Here is a 21,870-nt window from a genome sequence, read left to right on the forward strand (position 1 = left end):
GACAGATCAGTGTGAGGAGCCGCACTGATCAGATTCTTAGCCAACTATGACCATAGTGAGAAAACATTACAATACTCGCACTTGTTCCATGTCATTTTGGAGAACGAGTGCCAGTTAGCTGTCACTGGGCAAATGGCATTCAACAGCTAACTGGCCTGATGCTGCTGTCCCGGGGGCAATTAGAGGCCATAAATCAATCTACAGCCTGGAGGAAGTAAGAGGCAAGGGGTGGAGGAAAGAAGGTGTGGGAGCAAAGAGTGCTGGCCATCTCATTAGTGGTGCTATCACAATGTGGACACAGACACATGAAAGAACTTTGTGCTGGCCCCGTGGGTGGCAGTGTGTGTGCTGAATGTGGCATGTGATGCAACTAATGCCTTGGTCATGCCAGAGACATCTGTGGGGGGGGAATTGATGACGACAAAAGAAACCCATTTGTGCCGTCTCTGAATGTCCAGAGTTGTTTGACATTATATTAGTTGTGGCACGGTGCACCTATACTGGCACCTGAATGGAGAAAAAAAAAGAAAAAAGAAAAGAGAGACATCCATAGAAAAATAGTATTAATTTTTAAAGTACCCACCAGGGTGATAAGCAGTTAGTGTACTAACTGTAGCTCAGGGGTTCCCACACTTTTCAAACCATATTTCCTAGGGACCACTTCCCGCTGCGGACGGATACCAACAATTTTTCCCCATTAAATAAAATTAGCTGATTTAACCATGCAATAGCATCAGAAAGGCTAAATAACAACATAAGGGTACTGGTTCAAAACACACACACGCACGCACGCACGCACACACACACACACACACACACACACACACACACACACACACACACACACGTTTTTTTTAACCTCACCACAATTTAGCCTAAATTTGGCATGGAAGACTAGTAGTCGTCTATGCGTCAGCTAAGGGGGATCCTTTTAAATAAACAAATAAACATGGTTGGTACCAATCAATGCCTTACAGTAGGTCTTCTAATTTCATATGAAACTCAGCAGAAACTCTGGCTTTAAAACTGAGCCTGTTACAGTAAGGTGACCAGATTTATCAAATGAAAATCGGGGACATTTCCAGTCCGGCAATCAATATATCACAAAAATATCCAATGTTATTACCTATGAAATAATAAAGGGGGATGATTCCAGTTTCATTCATTTTGTCCATGGCTGTTGTACTGTAATAAACAGTACAACCCCCCCCCCCACACACACACACACACACACACACGTCATTCACTGTGCCCCTTTACAAAATGTCAATGTGTTCCCCAGCAGCATTGGTCTGGCCTTCCGAACCGTCAGCGCCGGATGTTTTATGAATAGCCTCAGATCTCAAAAAGTATTTTTGCTAATTGCTTCTTCATTGTTCAAGATCTAGTGAAAGAGCTGCAGCAGAACATGTAAACACTTGTTGGATGCCTGGATCAAAACATAGACTCAGATATATTGAGGTGAGAGCGGTCAAGGGTCCCCTTTGAAATTGACCATATATGCCGGTTTTTCAAAATTCATTATTTAGCCCCCTTCCCGACAAGGTAGCATGGCATTGTTGGTCCCAATGGATGCTGTAGGTCTTACAGTCATACCCTGTAAGTATCTTCACTCGAGATTTAAGAATGAGCCTGCTAGAGCTAGACTCATATCGGCCACAGACGCCAGTAGAAAATCGGGGACATTTTCAGGGACAGCTCCAGCCGGGGACAGGTTACCAAAAACGGGGACTGTCCCCGAAAATCGGGGACGTCTGGTCACCTTATGTTACAGCCTCTGAAAGTAAACTTTCAAAATTGTGATAATCTGGAAATATTGCAATATTTTGAAAATTGGCTCAAGCCTACTCCGGGTTAATGTGTAAAAACTGTTGTATATAAAGAAAAAAAATGCAATGATCTGGCGGCCTGGTGGTCTGCGGACCACAGTTTTGGAATCACTGCTGTAGTTAACTCGTCTGGGACCAAAATTGCAATACAAAATTGCAATACTAATACTGTAATTAATGGTGTGTGTGCGTGTGTATGTGTGTGTGTGTGTGTGTGTGTGTACTGTGTAGTTATAAAACAATTGTATTAAAATGTTAGCAAATATAGAAATTTTCCACTCACAATTTGGGAAAATCCAATGCATGTGGACATTCTATGGACGTCTGAAATCACTGAAATTCTGTTGTGCTGAGTCAGATTAACATTTAGCTGTGATTGTGGCTCAAGTGAAAGAACTTCCAAATTTGCTAACAAATGTCTCAACTGAGCTTAGCTTTTAGAGCTTTCCCAGCAGACACAGGAAGAGAGCCGGCCATCTTGTAATGGTTCTAGCTTCACGCTACAGCCTCAGAAACGGGTCACCTTTAAGTCTGCAGAGACTGGTGCCTCAGAAACGGGTCACCTTTAAGTCTGCTGGTGTAAACCAGCACAGCGCCAATCAAAGAGAACGCGGCGACTGACAATTGCACCCACACTCAGCCTCCCCCTGGTCTTAGATTATTAATGCAAAGAATATGTGAGGGCAAACGGCTGGTTGAATCATCCTTGGCTACTGACGACGGGGATGAAAAACGTGATCAAACGCACGCTGCAGATGGCGACAAATGGAGGAGTGTTGCAAATGTATCAGGTAGCCGGCACCTGCAGGATCAAGCATAAAGACTGTGAGATGAGTCAGACTTTGACAGGCGTGTTTTTCATTGGGTTGAATGACGGTTTAACTCTCACAAGTGTCTGAATGCACAATTCATCTCTGGCAGACAAAAGCTTCAGTTGGAAAAGATTCTGCTGAGGCATGAGAGATGACACAGCTGCTCTCTGCTGCCTCTGCTGTTTGTTTCTGCTGAGGCATGAGAGATGACAGAGCTGCTCTCTGCTGCCTCTGCTGTTTGGCATGAGAGATGACACAGCTGCTCTCTGCTGCCTCTGCTGTTTGTTTCTGCTGAGGCATGAGAGATGACACAGCTGGCCTCTGCTGTTTGCTTTTGAGCCGAACAAATACAATAACAAAATATAGCCGCAAGCGGCGATGCGGGGTCCAAGCTTCCGGTGACTTGGGGGGTATATGTCAGATAGTGCACATTTATTCAGACTTGGTATGTGCACAAGTAAACAAAGTTTGGTTGAGATCCGGTGACCTGACGGTTTCCAAGCAGTACTAGTAGTAGTAGTAGTAGTAGCAGTAGTAGTAGTAATAGTAGTAGTAGTAGTGTTGGTAGTAGTGGGAGTGGTAGCAGTAGTAGCAGCAGAAGTACTAAGAATAGTAGTAGTAGTAGTAGCAGCAGCAGCAGTAGTAGTGGTGGTTGGCTGTTATAGCGCCACCATCTGGTGGATTGGTGTAATTTTTTCCTCTGAGTAGTGGGTGATGTCTTGAAACTATGTGGAAAGGTGGGTGATGTGGGGCGTATGGTTTCTGAGATCCACACACTTTTAGGGCAGGAAAAGAACAAAAGCAAATACACACAAGTTTAGACATTTATCATTTCAAAACGGTTTCACGTATCCAAAATCCTTTAATAACTTTAGGTCGGGGTAGTCCATAGATAACCCAGAAAAAGTTTCGTGTGATTTGGCCAAACAGTCTAGGAGGAGCTCGCAAAAGTAGGTTTTTGATAAAATTCAAAATGGCGGAAAATCTAGGCACACGCAAATGGGCGTGGCCTATATGGATAGATGCATATTGATCCAAGGAATCCAGGATAAGTGAAATTTTGAGTATAGGACACACGGTTCAGAAGATATGGACCATAAGGCGAAACGGTCTGTTATAGCGCCACCATCTGGTGGATTGGTGTATTCTTTTTTTCTCCGAGTAGGGGGTGACCTCTTGAACCTATGTGGAAAGTTTAGGTGATGTGGAGGGTATGGTTTCTGAGATCCACACACTTTTAGGGCAGAAAAAGAAGAAAAACAAATAGACAATATAGCCGCAAGCGGCGATGCGGGGTCCAAGCTTCTGGTGACTTGGGGGTTATATGTCAGATAATATAGACACTGAATTGCACATTTAGTCAGAGTTGATATGTGCACAAGTGTACCAAGTTTGCAAGTAATATGTAGTAAGTAGCAGTGGTGGTGGTAAGCCATTTGGTGGCTGTCAAAGAGGCTTATTAAGCAATGGACTTTTTCTAGGCAAACTGTCATAATTTCAAATCCTAGCTTCCTGATAAGCTTAGATGTGTTAGCCATGAGTGGACAGCTTACTGAGGTGTTGCTTTTGTGGTGTTCCGAGTCCATTGGATGAAGATAGTGTGCTGCTTCTACTGTACACTTCTGATCATGGTTATAGATGTGCTCAGTGAGGAAAGGATTAAACAAACTGTTCCTGAATGGTGATATAAGTAATTGGTTGTCACAATGAAAAGCCAATGCTTTTGTAGTAGTGGTGGTAGTCATAAATCTGGTCTGCATAAGCACAAGGCCAGAATTTGAACCATTTGTCTTGAAATTAATGTAAAATCCTAACTATTACTAGATACTCCACATGGTACATTCATAGTGTCTCTGTATAGGTATAACAAGATTAATATTCAGGTTGTGTAAATCACCCTTTAAGTCAAACTGTTAGTGGCTTAATAGGTTATCAGTTAACAAGTTACTTGTCTGTTATTCAGATGTTTTAAAAGGGTAAGCTTGGGCACAGTGGACATCTACAAGTTGGCAATAAAAGTGTAAGCTCAAGGTTGACTAAAGGAGTTAGGATATAATGCATAAAAAACTGGGACAAAAGACAGCAAAGGAGGCAGATATATGATTCAAACAATAAGTTTTTATTGCAAATAATAGTTTTTATGAAATGAAAAACTTAAAGTAAAAATAAATATATCAATCCATTTTGTCCTTGTGTGGGGCTGAGTCGGGGTTTCTGGACTGTGTGGAGGGACTGTCGAGTCTTGGAGTCAAGTCTGAGTCAGGGCTATGATTTGTCTATTATGTCAACTCAGATGTGATTGAGCATGAGGATAGCTTCTTCCATTTCGTCTGTAGTCATTTGAGTTGGTGATTTTGTAAGCAGTGGTGTGATAAGTGCGAGTGGGATGGTGTATGATGTTTCCTGGTTATTGATGGACAGAGAGAATTGGATATGTGTTTTGCGGTTTCTGTTTCATGGCGTTGATTGCATTTGTGACATTTGTATGTGAGTGAGTCAAAGTTTACAGTAGTGATAGGTGCCAAAAACAGAAGTACTTGTTTGTGACGGTGGCAGAAGAGACTTCACCATAGATGCTTTGAGTGGTGGGTGGTGGTGGTTCTGTGTATGATTCAAGTGCAGTGGTGGGTGTTGATGTTGTGGTTGGGGTGGTTGTCAGATATGTATTGGTTTGTATGCATGTATGGATAGGTTGGTCAGGTGGTACCAGTCGTCAATGTCAGGTTTACAGTACCCCCACACAGCTAGGTCAATGGTTCCAGTTGCGTCAATGAGGAGGAAGGTTGTTGTATTCATGGTGGTGCCGGCTCAGGTTGTTGCTTCAGTTGTGGGTTTTACCAGTTTGATTACTTTGCAAGTGATGTTGATCTGTGGAAGAGCATGGCATAAACAGACAAATTAGTCATAGGAAGTAGTATGTTTAGCTTTTATAACTTCACATTGACATGACACTATTTGCATATAGGTTGACTTTAGAAAATCTGGAGTATGTAATTCAAATTCAAAGATTCAAGGCCAAGGTTCAGTAGGTGGCATTTTGTTTTTGCATGATATTGTATGTTTTATCTAATGTCACTACTGTGGCATAGGGTGCAAAAAAAGATAGTAGACTTACTTTTTCGAAGTGGCGTCCTTCATTCAGAATGGTGCTGGTTGCATGTGAATAGCCACCCAGGGAGTGATGGATTATGTGAATTTGAGTCCGAGTCTCCAAGCCCTGAGTCAATTAGGTGGCTCACACGTGTGTGTGTGTGTGTGTGTGTGTGTGTGTGGGAATGGGGGGGGGGGGGGGGGGTGTCACAGCAGGTGGCATTAAAAGTTTAGACATTACAAGTACCGCATAGTACCACACTTCAAATAAACCAAACTATACCTTTCACAAATCAACTCAATAAGTGTCAAACTAAATGAATGCCTGCGAAACTGTTTTCGGATGTGTGAGATGTGCAAAGTAAATCAGCATTGTTTTTCGGTGGAGTGTCCCTTTAAGGCCAAAACTCTTAACATCTTACTTGGCTTTAATTAAACACACAAGATAGGAATACATTTCAAATTTTTATACCCATAGCTCCACCCATCTTCTCAGGGAGGGGGGGGGTTGCAAACAGACAAACAATAACTCACCAATTCAGCTTCAGAGTTTAGATTCAACAGGGCACCATTGGCACAGTGGATATCTACAGATCAGTAAAGGCGCAACCAATCACTTCAAGTTCAAACATTAACATTAACATGGTACATTCATGTCCACATTTTTAGTAGCGTTTTAAACATAAATTTAACATTTTTAACTTTGTGTTATTCTTTCGTAATCTATACTTTTAACTTATGCTTTTAACTTATTAAACTAAAACACAATATGAATTCAAAGATGCAAACACAAAAACGAAATCGGTGCTGCAATACAATGGTTCCTTCCAATTGAAGCAATTTAACAAATAAATTAAGCAGCATTGCATCAAACATTTAAGCAGCATTTTAAAACAACAGGAATGTAAACATATTCACCGACCATTGGCGTCTTTGAAATTAAACTCTGAGTAGAGCTTGGTGCTTCTGGTTGCTGTCTGTTTGTTTGAAGCATGACTGAGAGAATGTATTCCTTTTCAGGTGTCCTCAATCTGGTAATGAGCGGCCATTTTGCTGCTGCATCTTGGGAAGTGTAGTTTTTTGTGAGAGTAATCCCATTCCCTGGCTCATCTCTTGCACCAGGGGCTGTGTGTGTGTGTGTGTGTGTGTGTGTGTGTGTGTGTGTGTGCGTGTGTGCGTGTGCGTGTGTGTGTGTGTGTGTGTGTGTGTGTGTGTGCATGTGTGTGTGTGTGTGTGCATGCGTGCGTGCGTATGTGTGTATGACACCTGTGTGTGGAGTGAAGCACTCTGGGAGATGAAGTACAGCCGTGGTGGCCATTTTAGTATATGTGTGTGTGTGTGTCTGTGTTTGTTTGTTTGTTTGTTTGTTTGTTTGTTTGTATGTGTGTGTGTGTGTGTGTGTGTGTGTGTGTGTGTGTGTGTTTGTGTGTGTTTAGTGTCAGGGCATGTGTCATCAAAAGTTTAAACATTTATCATTTCAAGACGGTTTCACGTATCCAAATTCTTTCTAAGATTTTTAATCAGGGAAGTCCAGAGATGACACACAAAAAGTTTGCGCTCATTCGGGCAAATGGCCTAGGACGAGTTCGTTTTTTTTTTTTTTGAGAAAGTCCAAGATGGTGGAAAATCTAGCAGACTTAAATGGGCGTGGTCTATATGGATAGATGCGTATTGGACCAGGGAATCCAGCAGATGTGGAATTTTGATTCTACGCCTCACGGTTCAGCAGTTATGGGTCAATACGCAAAAGGGTCTGTTATAGCGCCACCATCTGGCCAATATGGCTAATTTTTTGTCTCTGAGTAGTGGGGCACATTTCCAACCTATGTGCAAAGTCTGGCTACTGTACCCCTTACGGTTTTTGACGTGCATACTGTTTTAGCGGAGAATAATAAAAATAAAAATAAAAATAATAAACGGAACAGATACAATAGGGATCCACGCACTTCGTGCTTGGACCCCTAAAAAGCATTTCCCAACCTCCAAAGCATGATCCCAGGCTGAAATGACCTTCAAAGCATGATCCCAGGCTGAAATGCTGAAACACCCACCAAGCTCTAAACACAGCTCCAGAAGGTGCAGGCTCACAGTGGGTACAGAGTACTTCAAAAAAACAAATCACTCCAGTGTGTGCGTGCGTGCGTGCGTGCGTGCGTGCGTGCGTGGTCTGGACTGTTTTCATTCCCTGACACGCGTCACCGCTGCAGCCCAGTCTACGGCGGCGCAGATGTGATTTCCACACCTGCGGGGCACAGGGGGGGGGGGGGGGGGGGGGGGGGGCTCTCCTCTCCTCTCCTCTCCTCTCATCACAAAGTCACGCTGCCGTCTTTTGCATTGTGACCCAGGTGGCTGACGATGTTTACAGGAGGAGTGCGTGAATTCCAATAGGAATCGGGCTTGTAGCAATCACAAATGGGGCCCGATGGCAGCCGCGGGACAGAGACGAAGGAGCGGCAATGCAATCTCTCGTCAAATACGCTCGCCGGCGAAGAAGACGCTGATGGATTTGGCAAGAGTGAGGAGGGAGTCAAACGGCTCACAGTCAAGTAGAGGCTGCCTCCATAAGCTCAGAGTCTGCACCTGCTGTAAATTACCACTTACTGTAGTTAGACTCCAGTCAAACTTCAGTGTTTTACTTCAGATGAAAGTTTACATTGTCAGGGGTCATTTCACAATGACCATGGACCTTAGGAACCCATTCAAAACACATCCAGCAATTTAAAAAATACACGGGTGCCACTACACTAGGTGAGGGAGAATTGTACATCTAACGGCTGTGAATACTAGCTGTCACTTCACAATACGCACTACAATACATTGTCTGTGCCCGTCTAATCTGAAAGAATGCAAATAGAAGAAAAGTATCACCATCACCAAAACCAAAACTTTAAAATTATTTTCCTGGGTCTCACTTTATCTGACAACTGCACAAAACATTCATGTGGTTTTAAACCATGGCTTCTGACAAACTCGGCTTCTGACGGAACTCCTGCCTGCAAAGCACATTTTTCATTCCTTTGTATTTTTCCAGCAAAAATCTAATCAGGCAAGGTGCACATTAATAAAACAGAAGACCACCGCAGCACAACAAGCAACAAAGTAAAGAGATGCTGAGACTAGGGTAAGTCTGGAGATCAGCAGGCAGTATACACCCAGGCATCTATAATTCATGTGATTGTTTGCTGCTCATCTGATTGCTGCACTGCTGAGGCCTTGTGCCCATATTGTTTGCGGCTGCGCTGGCTGCTCAGCTGATAGAGACACTGCGGAGTGTGTCGTCATTCAGAAACCACGCCCAAATGTCGCCTATGTCGCGTGCATGGTCGCGTGTTGCACACAAAGATCATATATACGGAAGATGAACACTCCAACTTACTTCCTTGACAGCTAGATCCACATTTTTTTTCTCGCCAATTCTCAATGGCTTCCTTGTTTTGCTCGGGAGTACAAAGAAATTTTAATTGCCGATGTTTTTTACATTTGTTGTCTGTGCAGCCCACCACACAACAGCTTTTAGCTATGTTTAATTCAAGGGAAATGACGGTGTATGGGAGTGAATGGAGCGCCTTCCCCCGTGATGGGCGTGGCCTATTTCATGCAGTGTCTCCATTGCTGCACTGCTGAGGCCTTGTGCCGATATTTGCATGGAGAGAGAAACATTTGAAAATGTCCTCCTTACCCATTTCTGGCATGGTGTGCGTGTGCATGCGTGTGTGTCCTAGGGAGGCAATCCAGCGGTGTCGTGTCGTACTTACTTATTTTGCATCATGTTCATTATGACCCAGTCCGCGGGGTAGACATTCTTCCCAATGAGATCTTTAAACATGATAAATGTTTCCATGAGGAAATCCTAAAGGAGAGACAAAACGTTCAAAATGAGAACTCACTGTTATTCTTCCCAACCTGCAAGATAAGAGCAATCTCAAATGAGCTGTTTCTGCAGCGTTATGGCTTACAGGCAGAAACAGCTTCTAGATTAGTTTTTAGGGTCAAGGTGACTCATGCATTTCCCTTTTGCAGCAGCCACTTGAGACCGATAATCCAACCACATGTTCACACATGGTATTACAATGAGATTACAACCACATGTTCACACATGGTATTACAATGAGATTACAACCACATGTTCACACATGGTATTACAATGAGATTACAACCACGTTACTCCTCATGAGGAAACAATGCATGTGATATCTAGATACTGTCAAAAGGATACAGAGTACATACAGTATTAGGGATGGGACGTTATATCGAAATTCATTATATCGCAATACAAAAATGTGACAACATAAATCATGATATTAGATGATATTAAAGTAGCAACGGCACATTCATGGATGAACATAATTTTATGAGAAAAGATCGATTTTGGGCTGTTTTGGGGTTTCACCAGATTTTTATAAAATAAAGAGTTGGCTTTCATTCTGTGTAAAGATGATTGTGAAATTCAAACGTTAAATATAGTTTTGAAGCTCGTAAATGTAACAGAACTAGCAAAACAAGCAGAACTACTAGCATAGTTTGCCAACAAAGCTCGCATTCCTCATGGTTTACATTTTCGATGTAAATCTTCTAAGTGCTCTAAGACTTAAAATGCTGTTTATGACGTTTGTCAGTTGTATTGTAGAGTTTTGTTATTGGTTTTGTTATGGACTCGTTTCATTGGTCACCAGGCTGTTTATGGGTTAGATTTAATTTGCACTGGGTGGGGGTTGTTGTCGCTAAGAAAGAACCTGGCAACACTTCTCCCCGTACCATTATGAATGAACATCTGCATAGTAACAGGATGACCATCGTTCACTTTATTCAGTCCACACACCAACAATACGAGCCCTGAGGCGACAGGCGGAGAGCCTGAAGATGAGGACGAAGATGCTTTGCTTATGGCAGACCTGCGGCTGTGGCTCTCCAGCCTGTAGAAGGTACCTATGTAAGTAAGATTGTGGCTAAATCCAACAGGCTATGAGTGACTATGAGTGCCACTGTAACTGCACATGCACAACCATGGTCCATGATGTGCACGTGCTCATGGTTGTGCATGTGCACAGGAAGTGCATGTGCACAGGAAGTGTGCACTCATAAATAACCATGCACATTAGTTTGCTTCTCCACATACACATGAGCTGTGCCTTTATGGAAAGTTGAATTTCAAAAGATGTTATTGTGTGTGTGTGCACATGTATACAGTATATGCAAGTGTGTGTGCGTGTGTGTGTGCAATGTCTGTGTCTGTACAGTATGGTCACTCAACTCAAGACTGCAAATGTAATGATAGTTATGTTTGAATGATTTCTTTTTAGATGATTAATGTCTCAACTTTGAGGCCCTTTTTCTCTAAAACATAGTTTGAAAACAGTCAAGACATCAAGGCGGACAAAGATAATTTTGACATCACCAGAATTCTTAAATTATCCTCTTTCCAACAGTGTATTAGACAGAGATGGAGCAGGCCACATATTGAGCCTATCAAATCATACATGTATTGTGAGATAACAATCTCATCCCATCCCTAAAGTACAGTAATTATCAGTCATCAATACTGTACTTGGGAACTAGATTCAGTCACACTCGCAGGTGATTAGCTCTCCCTTTCCTGCAGCGACCTGCCCATCATTCCACTCAGCCTCAACTTCTGCCTCCTGACACCCAACTGTCAGGACTGAAGTCGCTCTCCTCTTTCTGGCGTGATTTCAAAACTCATCTCTTCAAGGAACTTTTCATTGGTGTCTTTCCACTATCTTTCTCCTGTCCTAAAAAAAATTAATTTGGCACTGCCTTTTATGTCTTTATCTAGCACATCTCTATCAAATAGATATACATATTTAAAGGATGGGAATATTTGCTACATCTGTTCTCAATGGATCTATCGTTTTTCCAACCCAGTTTAGATGAAACCACGGCCACTTCCGTATGACCAAAGCCCTTCCGAAAGCCTCAGATTTCAAACTGGAAAAGCACTAGGGATGGGTATCGTTTCATAATTTCCGATACCGGTGCTAAAACGATAATTCTAAAACGGTACTGGTGCCTGAAACGGTACTAAAAAAATAATAAAAAACGGATTTAAAGTTTTTATTTTTATTTAAAGAGGCTGTGAAGAGGATTTCAAACAATAATTTGATGTGTTATGCCCTATAATGTAAGTGAAGGTGCGTGCAGCGCCAGTTTCGGAGCACTGGAGGGCGGATATTTCACTCAGCAGCTCGGGCATGGCACCTAAATGGGGCACCTAAATCCGCATTGCAATTCGGTACCGGTAGTACCGGTTGTAAAAGTACTGGTACCATATTGGTACTGGGTTTCGGTACCCAACCCTAAAAAGCACGGCAGCTCAGTCGGAAACGTTCTCTTATATTACAAAAATGGTTCACCGAAATGTGTTTCTGAAAACATTTGAGGTGAGAAATCAGCCAGTTGCTGAATCTATCTTCATTTGACATAGGTAGCGGTTAATTTAAAAGTTTGTATACGAGTTTTGGAAGTTTCCAGAGGTGGCGAGTCACGCTACTACAGAAACCGAATGGAAAGCCTGGAATGACGTTTTTTTCAGGCCCCCTCACCCTTTTTTTCTCCCCAATTGTACTTGGTCTATTCCCCCTGCTGTCCTGGTCGTTGCCCCACCCCCTCTGCCGATGTGGGGAGAGTTGTAGACTGCACATGTATCGGAGGAAGCTAGTGCTAATTTCAGTCTGTAAGGGGACATTCACACCAAAAGCGTTTTTGGAGCTGCCAGTACCTTTCTGCAATTCATTCTCTATTTAAGGACGCGCTAAACGTGCTCTTCTTTCAAGGAACGCACCTGGCATTTAAATGCTGGTGGCGTCTCGTTTTTTTGGTGGAGCACTCTGGGCGTTTTAAAGCTGAAAAAGTTGAACATTTGGAGGAAAAGCGCGCTGCTCGTCTTTTCACTACCTCCTACCTTAATCTGGCTTTCATGTTGTCAGTGAGCAACATCAAACAGACAAAACCAGCTGGCTACCGTCCATGTATTCGTTGTGTCCTAATCTGTACTGCGCACGACTGCATGGGAAAACAAAACGAAGCGCAAAAAAACCCGCTCCGTGCGCTGTTTTGTGCACAATCGAAGCGCTCTCGACATGATTTCCATAGCGTTCTGACTGAAAAAAGCGCTTTGGGTGTGAACGCCGCCTAATAGTGTATCACTGATTTATTTTATTTTTTTCTGTTCTCATTTTTATTTGAGTATAAAGTGAACAGGTACCAGGCATCTTACATTGTACACTTTTGATGCCAAAACAAACAAAATAGTAAAAATCAAACAGACAAAAGAAAAACAGATAAATACTTTGTACACTTTTGCTTTTGATGCGAGAACAAACAAAACAAAACAACAAATCAATCAATCAAAAAAAATTAACTAACAACTAACAATAAATATACCCCCCCCCCCCTCTGCTCCAACTGAAATGTTTTATTGTCACTCACGATTAAGTAGGTCACAGGTTGGCTCGTTAGTAGTTACATAAGAATTTTTCGAAATGTCTATGGAGGAAATGAATGGGAAACTCACTTCCAGGGTAAGAGACGTCACGTGACTGTTCTGCTCTATTCAACTTCTCTCCATTCCGCAGAAGAAACTTTGTGACTGGATAATAATGTGAACGATGACACGCCTGTTGCTAATATGCAGTATGCAGATATCATTCAAGGATTTGAAAGGATGCTTGTAGTGTGTGACTCGGCCACCTCTGGAAACTCTGGGGGGTAGACTTTTGTAATATACTGAAAGAGTTTCCAGACACGCCGCCAAATTTTTCTAGTTTAAAAAAATCTGAGGCTTCCAGAGGGCGTTTTCATCATGCAGAAGTGGGCGTGGTTTCATCTAAACTGGGTTGGAAAAACCTATCAACTCAACACACTGTGGCTTTAACCCTTGCAGTCCTTACTGTTAAGTGGTTGCTTGTACTGTCAGCAATCTAGGAAAGGCCTATTCTACTGGCATGCTCAGTGCTCTTAATAAGTTGTTGGCTAAATAGCTCAAACTTAAATATCAAAGTGAAGCTATTTTTGGTGACAGGTGTTCCCTTCAGGATGAATCCCTTTGCTTTGAAGTGGACTGTTTGGAGGAAAACTGCAAAGCAGCACAAAGTCCTTTGGGCTGCAGCCAGGTCTGAAATGTTGCTATGGCCCACGCCAGCTTCAGCAACAATCAATCTGTGAAAAGGCCCTAACTTCATCACAGTGATTGCTTACCCGTCCCTATGGGAACCAGGCAGACTCCCTGAGACAAGCATTGTATATACTAATATAGGTTAGGAACGGATATCCCTGTGTCTCTGTCTCTTTTGAGACTCCACTCTGAAAAAATGTAATTAGCAGTACCCTGAAAAATGGTCATCCTGTAAACAAACCCCGCTACTTAGATTGTCAGCATACAAACTACAAACACAAACTAAACACATGACTAAAAGTACTAATCTTGCTCATTTCATAGTTTCCCATAGGGGCAGTTATTCATTCAACACCAGACAAAAGCTGTATCTGCCAGAAGTGATGCCGAAAAAGCCTTCCGTCTAACTAGATTTTAGAGACCTTTGTCCAACCTATGAGGCCAAACAGTCATTTGTTTGGGTAAAAGCAAAGAAGGGGGATTTCCCCACTCGTCAAAGAGTAATATTATGCTAATCTGGCAGCAGATACTAGAGGAATAACGCTCCGAGGGCAGAATTATTCAGAGCTGGAATCCATAACATCAATCAGATGTATCCCTCGCCCAGAACTTGTTGGCTGCAGGGAGTGCGTCTGCTTCCCTTATGAGTTGCTATCATCAAGAGCAGGCTGTACACAGCAGCTTACGGAGGAAAACGTCCCTGCAGAAACTAGCAAAAATTCAATATCAAGCTATGTTGTGGGAGGGGGGAAAAACAGTCCAATACATGGTGGACATTACTCCAGTGTCTGACCGTAAACATGCAAGCAGATGGATCAATCAAGTTAATATTCAATTTCCAGAAAGACAGCGAACATGAAATAAGCCACAGCTTAATTTTAATTAATATAATTAATAATAAAAAATATCAAAATTGCAATAATGAACCTCAGGCAGAGTTCACTATTATCACAGAGGCTGCAATTAAGTGCTTAAGAGGAGAGGAGCGTCCAAAATGGATTATGAACAAGGCGCTTTAGTGCTGCGGCAAATCTTTGGTCCATGGATCAAGTACAATATTGCTGAAAACATTTCATCATACTCGAATTCAGTAAATCTTGCACACTGACAACTTTTACTTAAAAAAAGATATATTTTTAAACAAAATCACTTTTCTTTCAACAATTTTTAAAGTTCTAAAACATGTATGACGAGGAAAAACATTTTGCGATAGTCTATCAAATAAGTGAAATGAGATGCTTTTCATCGATATCTTTCAGCCCTAACTGTAAGTGTAGCATAAAGATGGCAGGGTGTCAGTGGTTAGTAGCGGCTGACATGGACACAGTGAGAAGGAGCACTCACCACCACATCACTCCTCATCTTGCCAAAGGTGCTGATCAGATGGGCGTAATGGTAGTCGTCCATCTGCCTGAGTGTGCCGGTCATACTCGCCACGAAGCTGCCCTGCAGAAGAGAAAAGAGAAATGGATAAGTGCCTTCAATACACAATCAAGAGCACATTTCAGCTCAGACGGTTGGCTGAGGACAGAGCGACTCTGCGCCTGTGATTTCGATGGACTAGCTGACTTGATTGGATCGGAGGAGCGACGCGGGCCTGGCCTCCCAGGTTTGAAACAGTAGGCGCCCCGGCTGCCCGCACTCAGTGTGGCTGATGTCATTAACCTACTGCCCTCCACTGCTCGGCTCATTTTGTCTCCGCTGATTAGAATGTGTGTGAGGTCCCTGAAGCCGTCTTCTAATTCACAGCTGCTCCACGCCGGCTCTGGTTGGCAAGCTGCAGGCGTGCTGCCGGGAACAGATAAGGGGAAGGCAAACGGATGGTAGGCTGGGTGGAAACAAGAGGTTGTCGCTGCCAGTCAAGGGCCATGCCAGTGATTTGGCTGATAGCGGCAGAAATGTACGTGGGATGGGACATATCGGAGAGGAGAGAACTAGGAGTTATTGATAGGAATGGTATATTTCCCACAAAACCTGTGGAAACCAGAGGAGACGTCCGTTTGTGTGACTGAAAAAGGTTTGTACCGCATAGAGGGGTAATAGCCAAACGGATGCTAAACAGGTGACAGATCCAAAGAAAGATTAAATGGGATGTTTATAATCCATGATGCAGCTATCAAGAGACTCGTTATGCAAGAACAAAAGAAAGGCAGAATGAACAAGTAACAGCAGAATACAAATCACTGATAGAGAAGCACAGCAGTGTTGTGAGTTAATTACATCCTAGGCTGTGTTAACCAAACCAATGCAGTGCAGGTTAAAAAGACTTCTACCAGCAAGTTGCGTTATTATAAAAACGCTTGCAGAATGAATGAATGGTATTCTTGCAATTCTTTCATCACTGTTCCCGTGCACTTTGACCTCAAACTCAATCAACACAGAATGCACGGGGAGCACATCCCAATGAAGTCTAAAGTGTGATAAGCCCATGCAGGTACAGTAGCTGTCTATTCCCATATAACACAATATAAATGTATCTAGCCTATGTGTTATTATATAGAGAGGCAAAGTGACCGCATACTTCCTGCTTCAGCACTGTACCAGAGATTTTCATCCGCCATTTATTTTCCCATACACATTTCGTAAAATGGGTATAAAAATAGTTTTACTGGTTCAAACCAAACGGTACAGATATATTTAGAAACAGGAGAGATCGCATTTCACTGGGACCAAAACGTAAAGAAATGCGGGTTTAAAGAAAATATTTTTTCAATGTTGTTTTTTTTAAGTTTTGGTCAGAGTGAAATGTTCTATGGTCACTCCCGATTATAGCGTTAGCTGAACCGTTTGGTTCGACGAAGTAAAACTATTTTATAAGCATTTTACGAAATGTCTATGGGAAAATAAATGGCGGATGAAAATCTCTGGTACAGTGCTGAAGCAGGAAGTGACGTTCCACTTTGCCTCTCTATTTCATAATCACCTCTGATTAAAAAATGTTTTTAACTTAAAACTTAAAGGAACACTCCGCCCATTTTCAACCAGCTTTGTATCATTAGAACATCAGTAGTATATCAGAAAACTGTAAACGGTTTTGAAGTCTGTCATTTAATTTGACAGTTATTGAGTGTTAAAGTGTGGACCAGTGACATCACTGGTCCACACTAACTCAAATTAATAACTCATTAACTCAAATCAACTCTCAATAACTGTCAAACTATTCATCATTCATCTAGTTTGACAGTTATTGAGAGTTGATTTGAGTTAATGAGTTATTAAAATGAGTTAGTGTGGACCAGTGATGTCACTGGTCCACACTTTAACACTCAATAACTGTCAAATTAAATGACAGACTTCAAAACAGTTTACAGTTTTCTGATATACTACTGATGTTCTAATGATACAAAGCTGGTTTAAAATGGGCAGAGTGTTCCTTTAATAACTAGCTCTGATAGCAGAATTATAGGGAAAACAATGGCCGTATTGTGAAGAATTGTATTGCGCAAATTGTATTCTTTGGTCACATAAAATAAGGTGCCGGGCCGGATTTGGCCCCCGGTCCTTGAGTTTGACACATGTGCTTTAGACAGACAGATGTGTGAGCTAAACATGTTATTTTTTAATACAATTAGAAGCTATAAATGGTATGTTTTTGTTCATGCTGTTTGCAAAATGGAATAAACTAGAGAAAAATGGGCCCATACTTTGAATTATAGTACGACTTCGAAGTTGCGAAAAAATCAGATCCGAAAGTGGGAAGTGAAGAGGGACAGTCAGGTAGACTCTTTGTGCCAGTACAGCCGCCCTCCTACTGTAACAGATATATGAGTCAGCCGCTTCATGGTGGGTAATCCACACAGGGCATTCCGTTTCACTGGAGAATCTCTCCTTGAGCTGTAATTAGGCCTGACCCACCAAACAGAGCAGAGCAGAAACACGGCTAACAATGTCCCCCCGCCTCGCACTCTTAATATGCATGGCCACTGTGCTTAGCATAGCGGCGCTAACTACAACTGAATGGAATGAATACAGCATAGATAATCATGCGAAACGCGCCAAAACAATCACCAATGCAAACATCTATTATTCATGTCGCCTCCACTTTTTCTGTTGTCTTGCTTCACTTCCTGCTTCACTTCCTCTCCTATATTGCTCCCGAATGCGACTCATGGTATATTAATATTGAAGCACAGAGGGTAGGCCTATGTCTCTTTCATCAGCGAGGGTATGTTAGGTTATGTGTTGTTGCCCCTCAGCTCCTCAGCACTGCAGCTGGAGAACCTATCCCAATTAGACAGCGCTTGAAAAAGAGTTGCATAACTTCTTATTTTCCTAACCGGAGAACAAAGGATGCAATTACTTGATGGCAGAGTAGATTATGGGATGATGTGTGTAAGTGGAGGGGTGGTGGTGGGGGGGGGGGGGGGGTGTCTTGTTGTTGCTGTGAGTAAGTGTGCCCCCCCCCCCCCTGCTTGAGGGGGTGGGGGAGACAGATTAACGTGTGGTTTCTGGCCGACTGCGACGTTATTCAAGGACTTGTTTGAGGATGTCGAGCCCATCCTTCTTCATCTCAGCTCTAATTTGACAGATCCACGGGTGTGACTGGTGTGAGGGGGCGAGCACGGTTCCCTTCACATTGGGCATCAAGAAGCGGAGCAAGACTTCCAAGCAGGCAGCTGTATTTTTTTTTTTTTTTTATAATTTTTTCTGATTTCCCCCCATTTTCTCCCCAATTGTACTTGACCAATTTCCCCCCTGGCGCCCCGGTCGCTGCTCCACCCTCTGCCGATCTGCGGAGAGCCGTAGACTAGCGCCATGCTTCTTGTGACACATGCGCAGTTGCCAGCTGCTTCTTTTCACCTGACAGCGGGGTGCTTCACCGGCAGGACGTAGCACGTGGGAGGATCACGCTATTCCCACCAGTTCCCTACCGCCCCGAACAGGCGCCAGGCAGCAGTATTGAGAAGTCATCGTTTACAGGTTACAGCTACTCCCCTTGCCGCACAGTGACGAGATCAGCTGGTGGGTATCCCATGTTCTTGGTTTCTTTCCATCTCTTCAGCTAGGAATGAATCCCCGAGATGAAGATCTCGCAGAGCAAACTTTGCAAGCCCCGATGTGGGAATTGCCATAAGACGCCGATGCCACAAGCCAGAATTCATTGTGTGCCAAGTCCCCCTAAAGCTTTACTCCAGACCTTCAATATCCAGACTACAAACAGCACAGGCGTACAGGTGTCATTGTGAGTATTGATTTAATTCCTTTAAAGTATTGGCTGCCAGACTGAAACGATTCTTAAGCTTCCAAACAAATGTAATTGCCGCTTCAGCCACCGGGATCTTAATCCCGGCGAATCCTAATGGCAAATTAAATAGAGGTAAGGGATGTAGCTCCTTAATCTCCCATCTTGATGCGTGCATGGAGTGGGAAATATGCACAGAGAGTCACTCCCAGAAAAGGATAAAGACCTTTCAGTGTGCGGCAATTAAGATCTAAATGCAGAACAGGAACACATGCCACGCCAGCTGTTGAGGCATATTGCAAGAACAGAGATGTGAGGAGGCATGAAGGCTAATGGGGAAAAAAACAACGCAGGTACGCCACTCCGAGGTCTCCAACTCTAACTGGGTGACTGCGTGGTAACACAATGTTCACTGTCATACGGCCCACTCCACAGGTCCATCAGTCAGACCAGCCGCCGGTTCGAGTTCGCCGGTGAACCTGTGAACTCTGAGCCCAGCTGTCCTCTCACGGCTCATCTCTCTCTCTCTCGACCACTTTTATCGCTGTGATGAACCCAAACCTGTTACCATGGCAACACTCTTTTTTTAAGAGAGGGAGATCGAGACAGACAGAGAGAGAGAGAGAGAGAGATAGAGAGAGAGAGGGGCGGGGGGAGAATGGGAGGAAATCAAATAAAACAGATGAGGAAAAGAATGCTTTGGGGAAAAAGCCTCTCCCTCACGACTCTCACGCGGGCCTATCAATTGTGATTGAGTTGTGGGCGATGGAGGCACCTGACACACTGAGCAGCTGCCGAGCGGGGTAGCAGCAGAGGAGTTACTGGTTCACTTTCTGCCTGCTATGACATCAAGAAAAGTATATAAAAAATAATACAGCAACAAACAGAGATGCTGAGAAATAATGTTAGAACCGGTTTACCTTTCTTGAAATACAGCGCTGTGTTCTCTGTCAAAATTAACTTTAAAAATGTACTTTTTTTTCATGTATTTGTAAGATTTTTTCTCTCTGCCTATGTCATAGTTTTTTTTAAACTGTCAAGTCCATGGATTCCGTGATTCTGTTATCACAGAACCTATCCACCTTATTTCTAGCTGCCATGATGCCTGATGGGTGCTTCTTCCGCTTCCGGTGTAATTTTTACACTGTTTTAACTTGACAAAAAAAAAGTCTATGAGGATTTTACAGCAGAGCCATTCTGCTCTACAGTCGTGTCGTTCGGGTGCTGGCATAACGTAATGCATTGTGGGTAGTCGGCTACTGTGGCTAATGCTAACGGCTAGCGTAATAGTTACTTTACATGGCAGTAAAACGCCACTGAATGACCAAATTGATTTAACTTTTAAATCAATTATAACGGTTTATAATTCGGGTCTGCAGCCGAGTATAACAAAGGAAATGGCAAGCTGCAACAATGAGTCACGTTAAACCGGACCTTGTACCCACAATTATTTTTTACAGTGGGGCATTCAAAAATAAGGTGGATAGGGCCCAACCCTATTCATAGCTTTCAAGGGGCGTTACGTGCTGCCGGGAACGCCCACCTGGCGGTCAAAAAAACAACTTGCCAGCCGTGTCGACTAGTTTCTCACGCTGTGTAGTGTTTGTTCAGCCAAAGTGCCGATAGCCTACCTGTTGTGCTATCGGTTGCACTAAACCGACGAGGAGACACGCCTGGCTTGTGCTTTCACAGAATCCCGTCGGAGAAAGAAAGGAGGAGGTTGTGGATTTGTGCGAGTGGTTCAGTCGCTGGGCAGGGGAAATGCAAATAGCTTTTTTTTCTACCATCAAAGTACACACGTCTTTGCTCTTTGCGGCCAACATTTCATCAAAGGTAAGCTCAAGTAACGTTAACGGGGTATTAATCATTATTGTAACGTTACTTGAGCTTACCTTTGATGAAATGTTGGCCGCAAAGAGCAAAGACGTGTGTACTTTGATGGTAGAAAAAAAAGCCAAACAGCGTGAGTCGACTGACTCGCAGGCAACGGAATGAACAAGTTGTTTTTTTGACCGCCAGGTGGGCGTTCCCGGCAGCACGTAACGCCCCTTGAAAGCTATGAATACTGGCATCAGTCTGTCGCTGGGCCCCCATAACAAGAGACACTTGGCCAGCTGTGCCGCGCCGCCGGCCCCTGTCAAAAGATTCTTGCCACCAGGCCTAACAACCTTTCGGGTGGAAAACCCTGCACACCTTCATAAAGGAGCCATTTCACAGCAACTGTTTTGAGGTGGTAAAAGCAGGGAGTAAAGCAGGTGTAATTAATCATTGTTCCATTCCGTTTAGGTGTTCCAGTGCCAGGGCCCTCGTTAATGTTATTGGTTACACCTGCTTTGCTTCCTAAATCTACCACCTCAAAAGGTTGCTTTGAAAAGAGCCTATTAGCCGGTCAAATGCTATATAACATTTGAAAACAATGGAAGTAATTACCAAGAAGGGAGAAAATTAAACCAAAATGATTTCCACAGGTGTTGACAGTACAAAAGCTGGGATTGCATTCCAATTTGACGGTGAGCAATTGTCAGTGTAAACGTGACTGTGGTCTAGAGATAGAGCCCATTTGACATAATGAAGCACCACAGGTTAGAGATCCCATAGAGGACAAAGAAAGACAGAAATGCTCAAGACGCTTACAGAAGAATCGGCCCGCAATCACGCCATTATCAATCTCCAGCGCTTACCCACTGAAACGATGACTCAAGCTAGGCAACAATAAACGGCTCCTGACAATTCATCATCAATATGGATCACGTTGTCCAGAAGCTGTGGCTTTCTGAAGCCCGGCCTTCAGATCCAGCTCAGGCTCGCGGGCAAATGAGGCAGAAT

At 43.2% G+C, this 21,870-nt stretch overlaps 1 protein-coding gene across 1 annotated transcript in view; it reads right to left on the minus strand.

Moving 5' to 3' along the window:
• Positions 1-21,870, minus strand: part of dock1 (dedicator of cytokinesis 1) — a 292,156-nt gene that overhangs the window by 90,217 nt on the left and 180,069 nt on the right. Inside the window, exons 28-29 of the mRNA XM_083635505.1 lie at positions 15,207-15,308; positions 9,487-9,581 (exon numbers count right to left, since the gene is read on the minus strand). Coding sequence (XP_083491631.1) covers positions 9,487-9,581; positions 15,207-15,308 — 197 coding nt within the window. The remainder of the gene's footprint in view (positions 1-9,486; positions 9,582-15,206; positions 15,309-21,870) is intronic.

This window comes from Poromitra crassiceps (genome assembly GCF_964638095.1).
Source record: "Poromitra crassiceps genome assembly, chromosome: 4".
NCBI lineage: Eukaryota > Metazoa > Chordata > Actinopteri > Beryciformes > Melamphaidae > Poromitra > Poromitra crassiceps.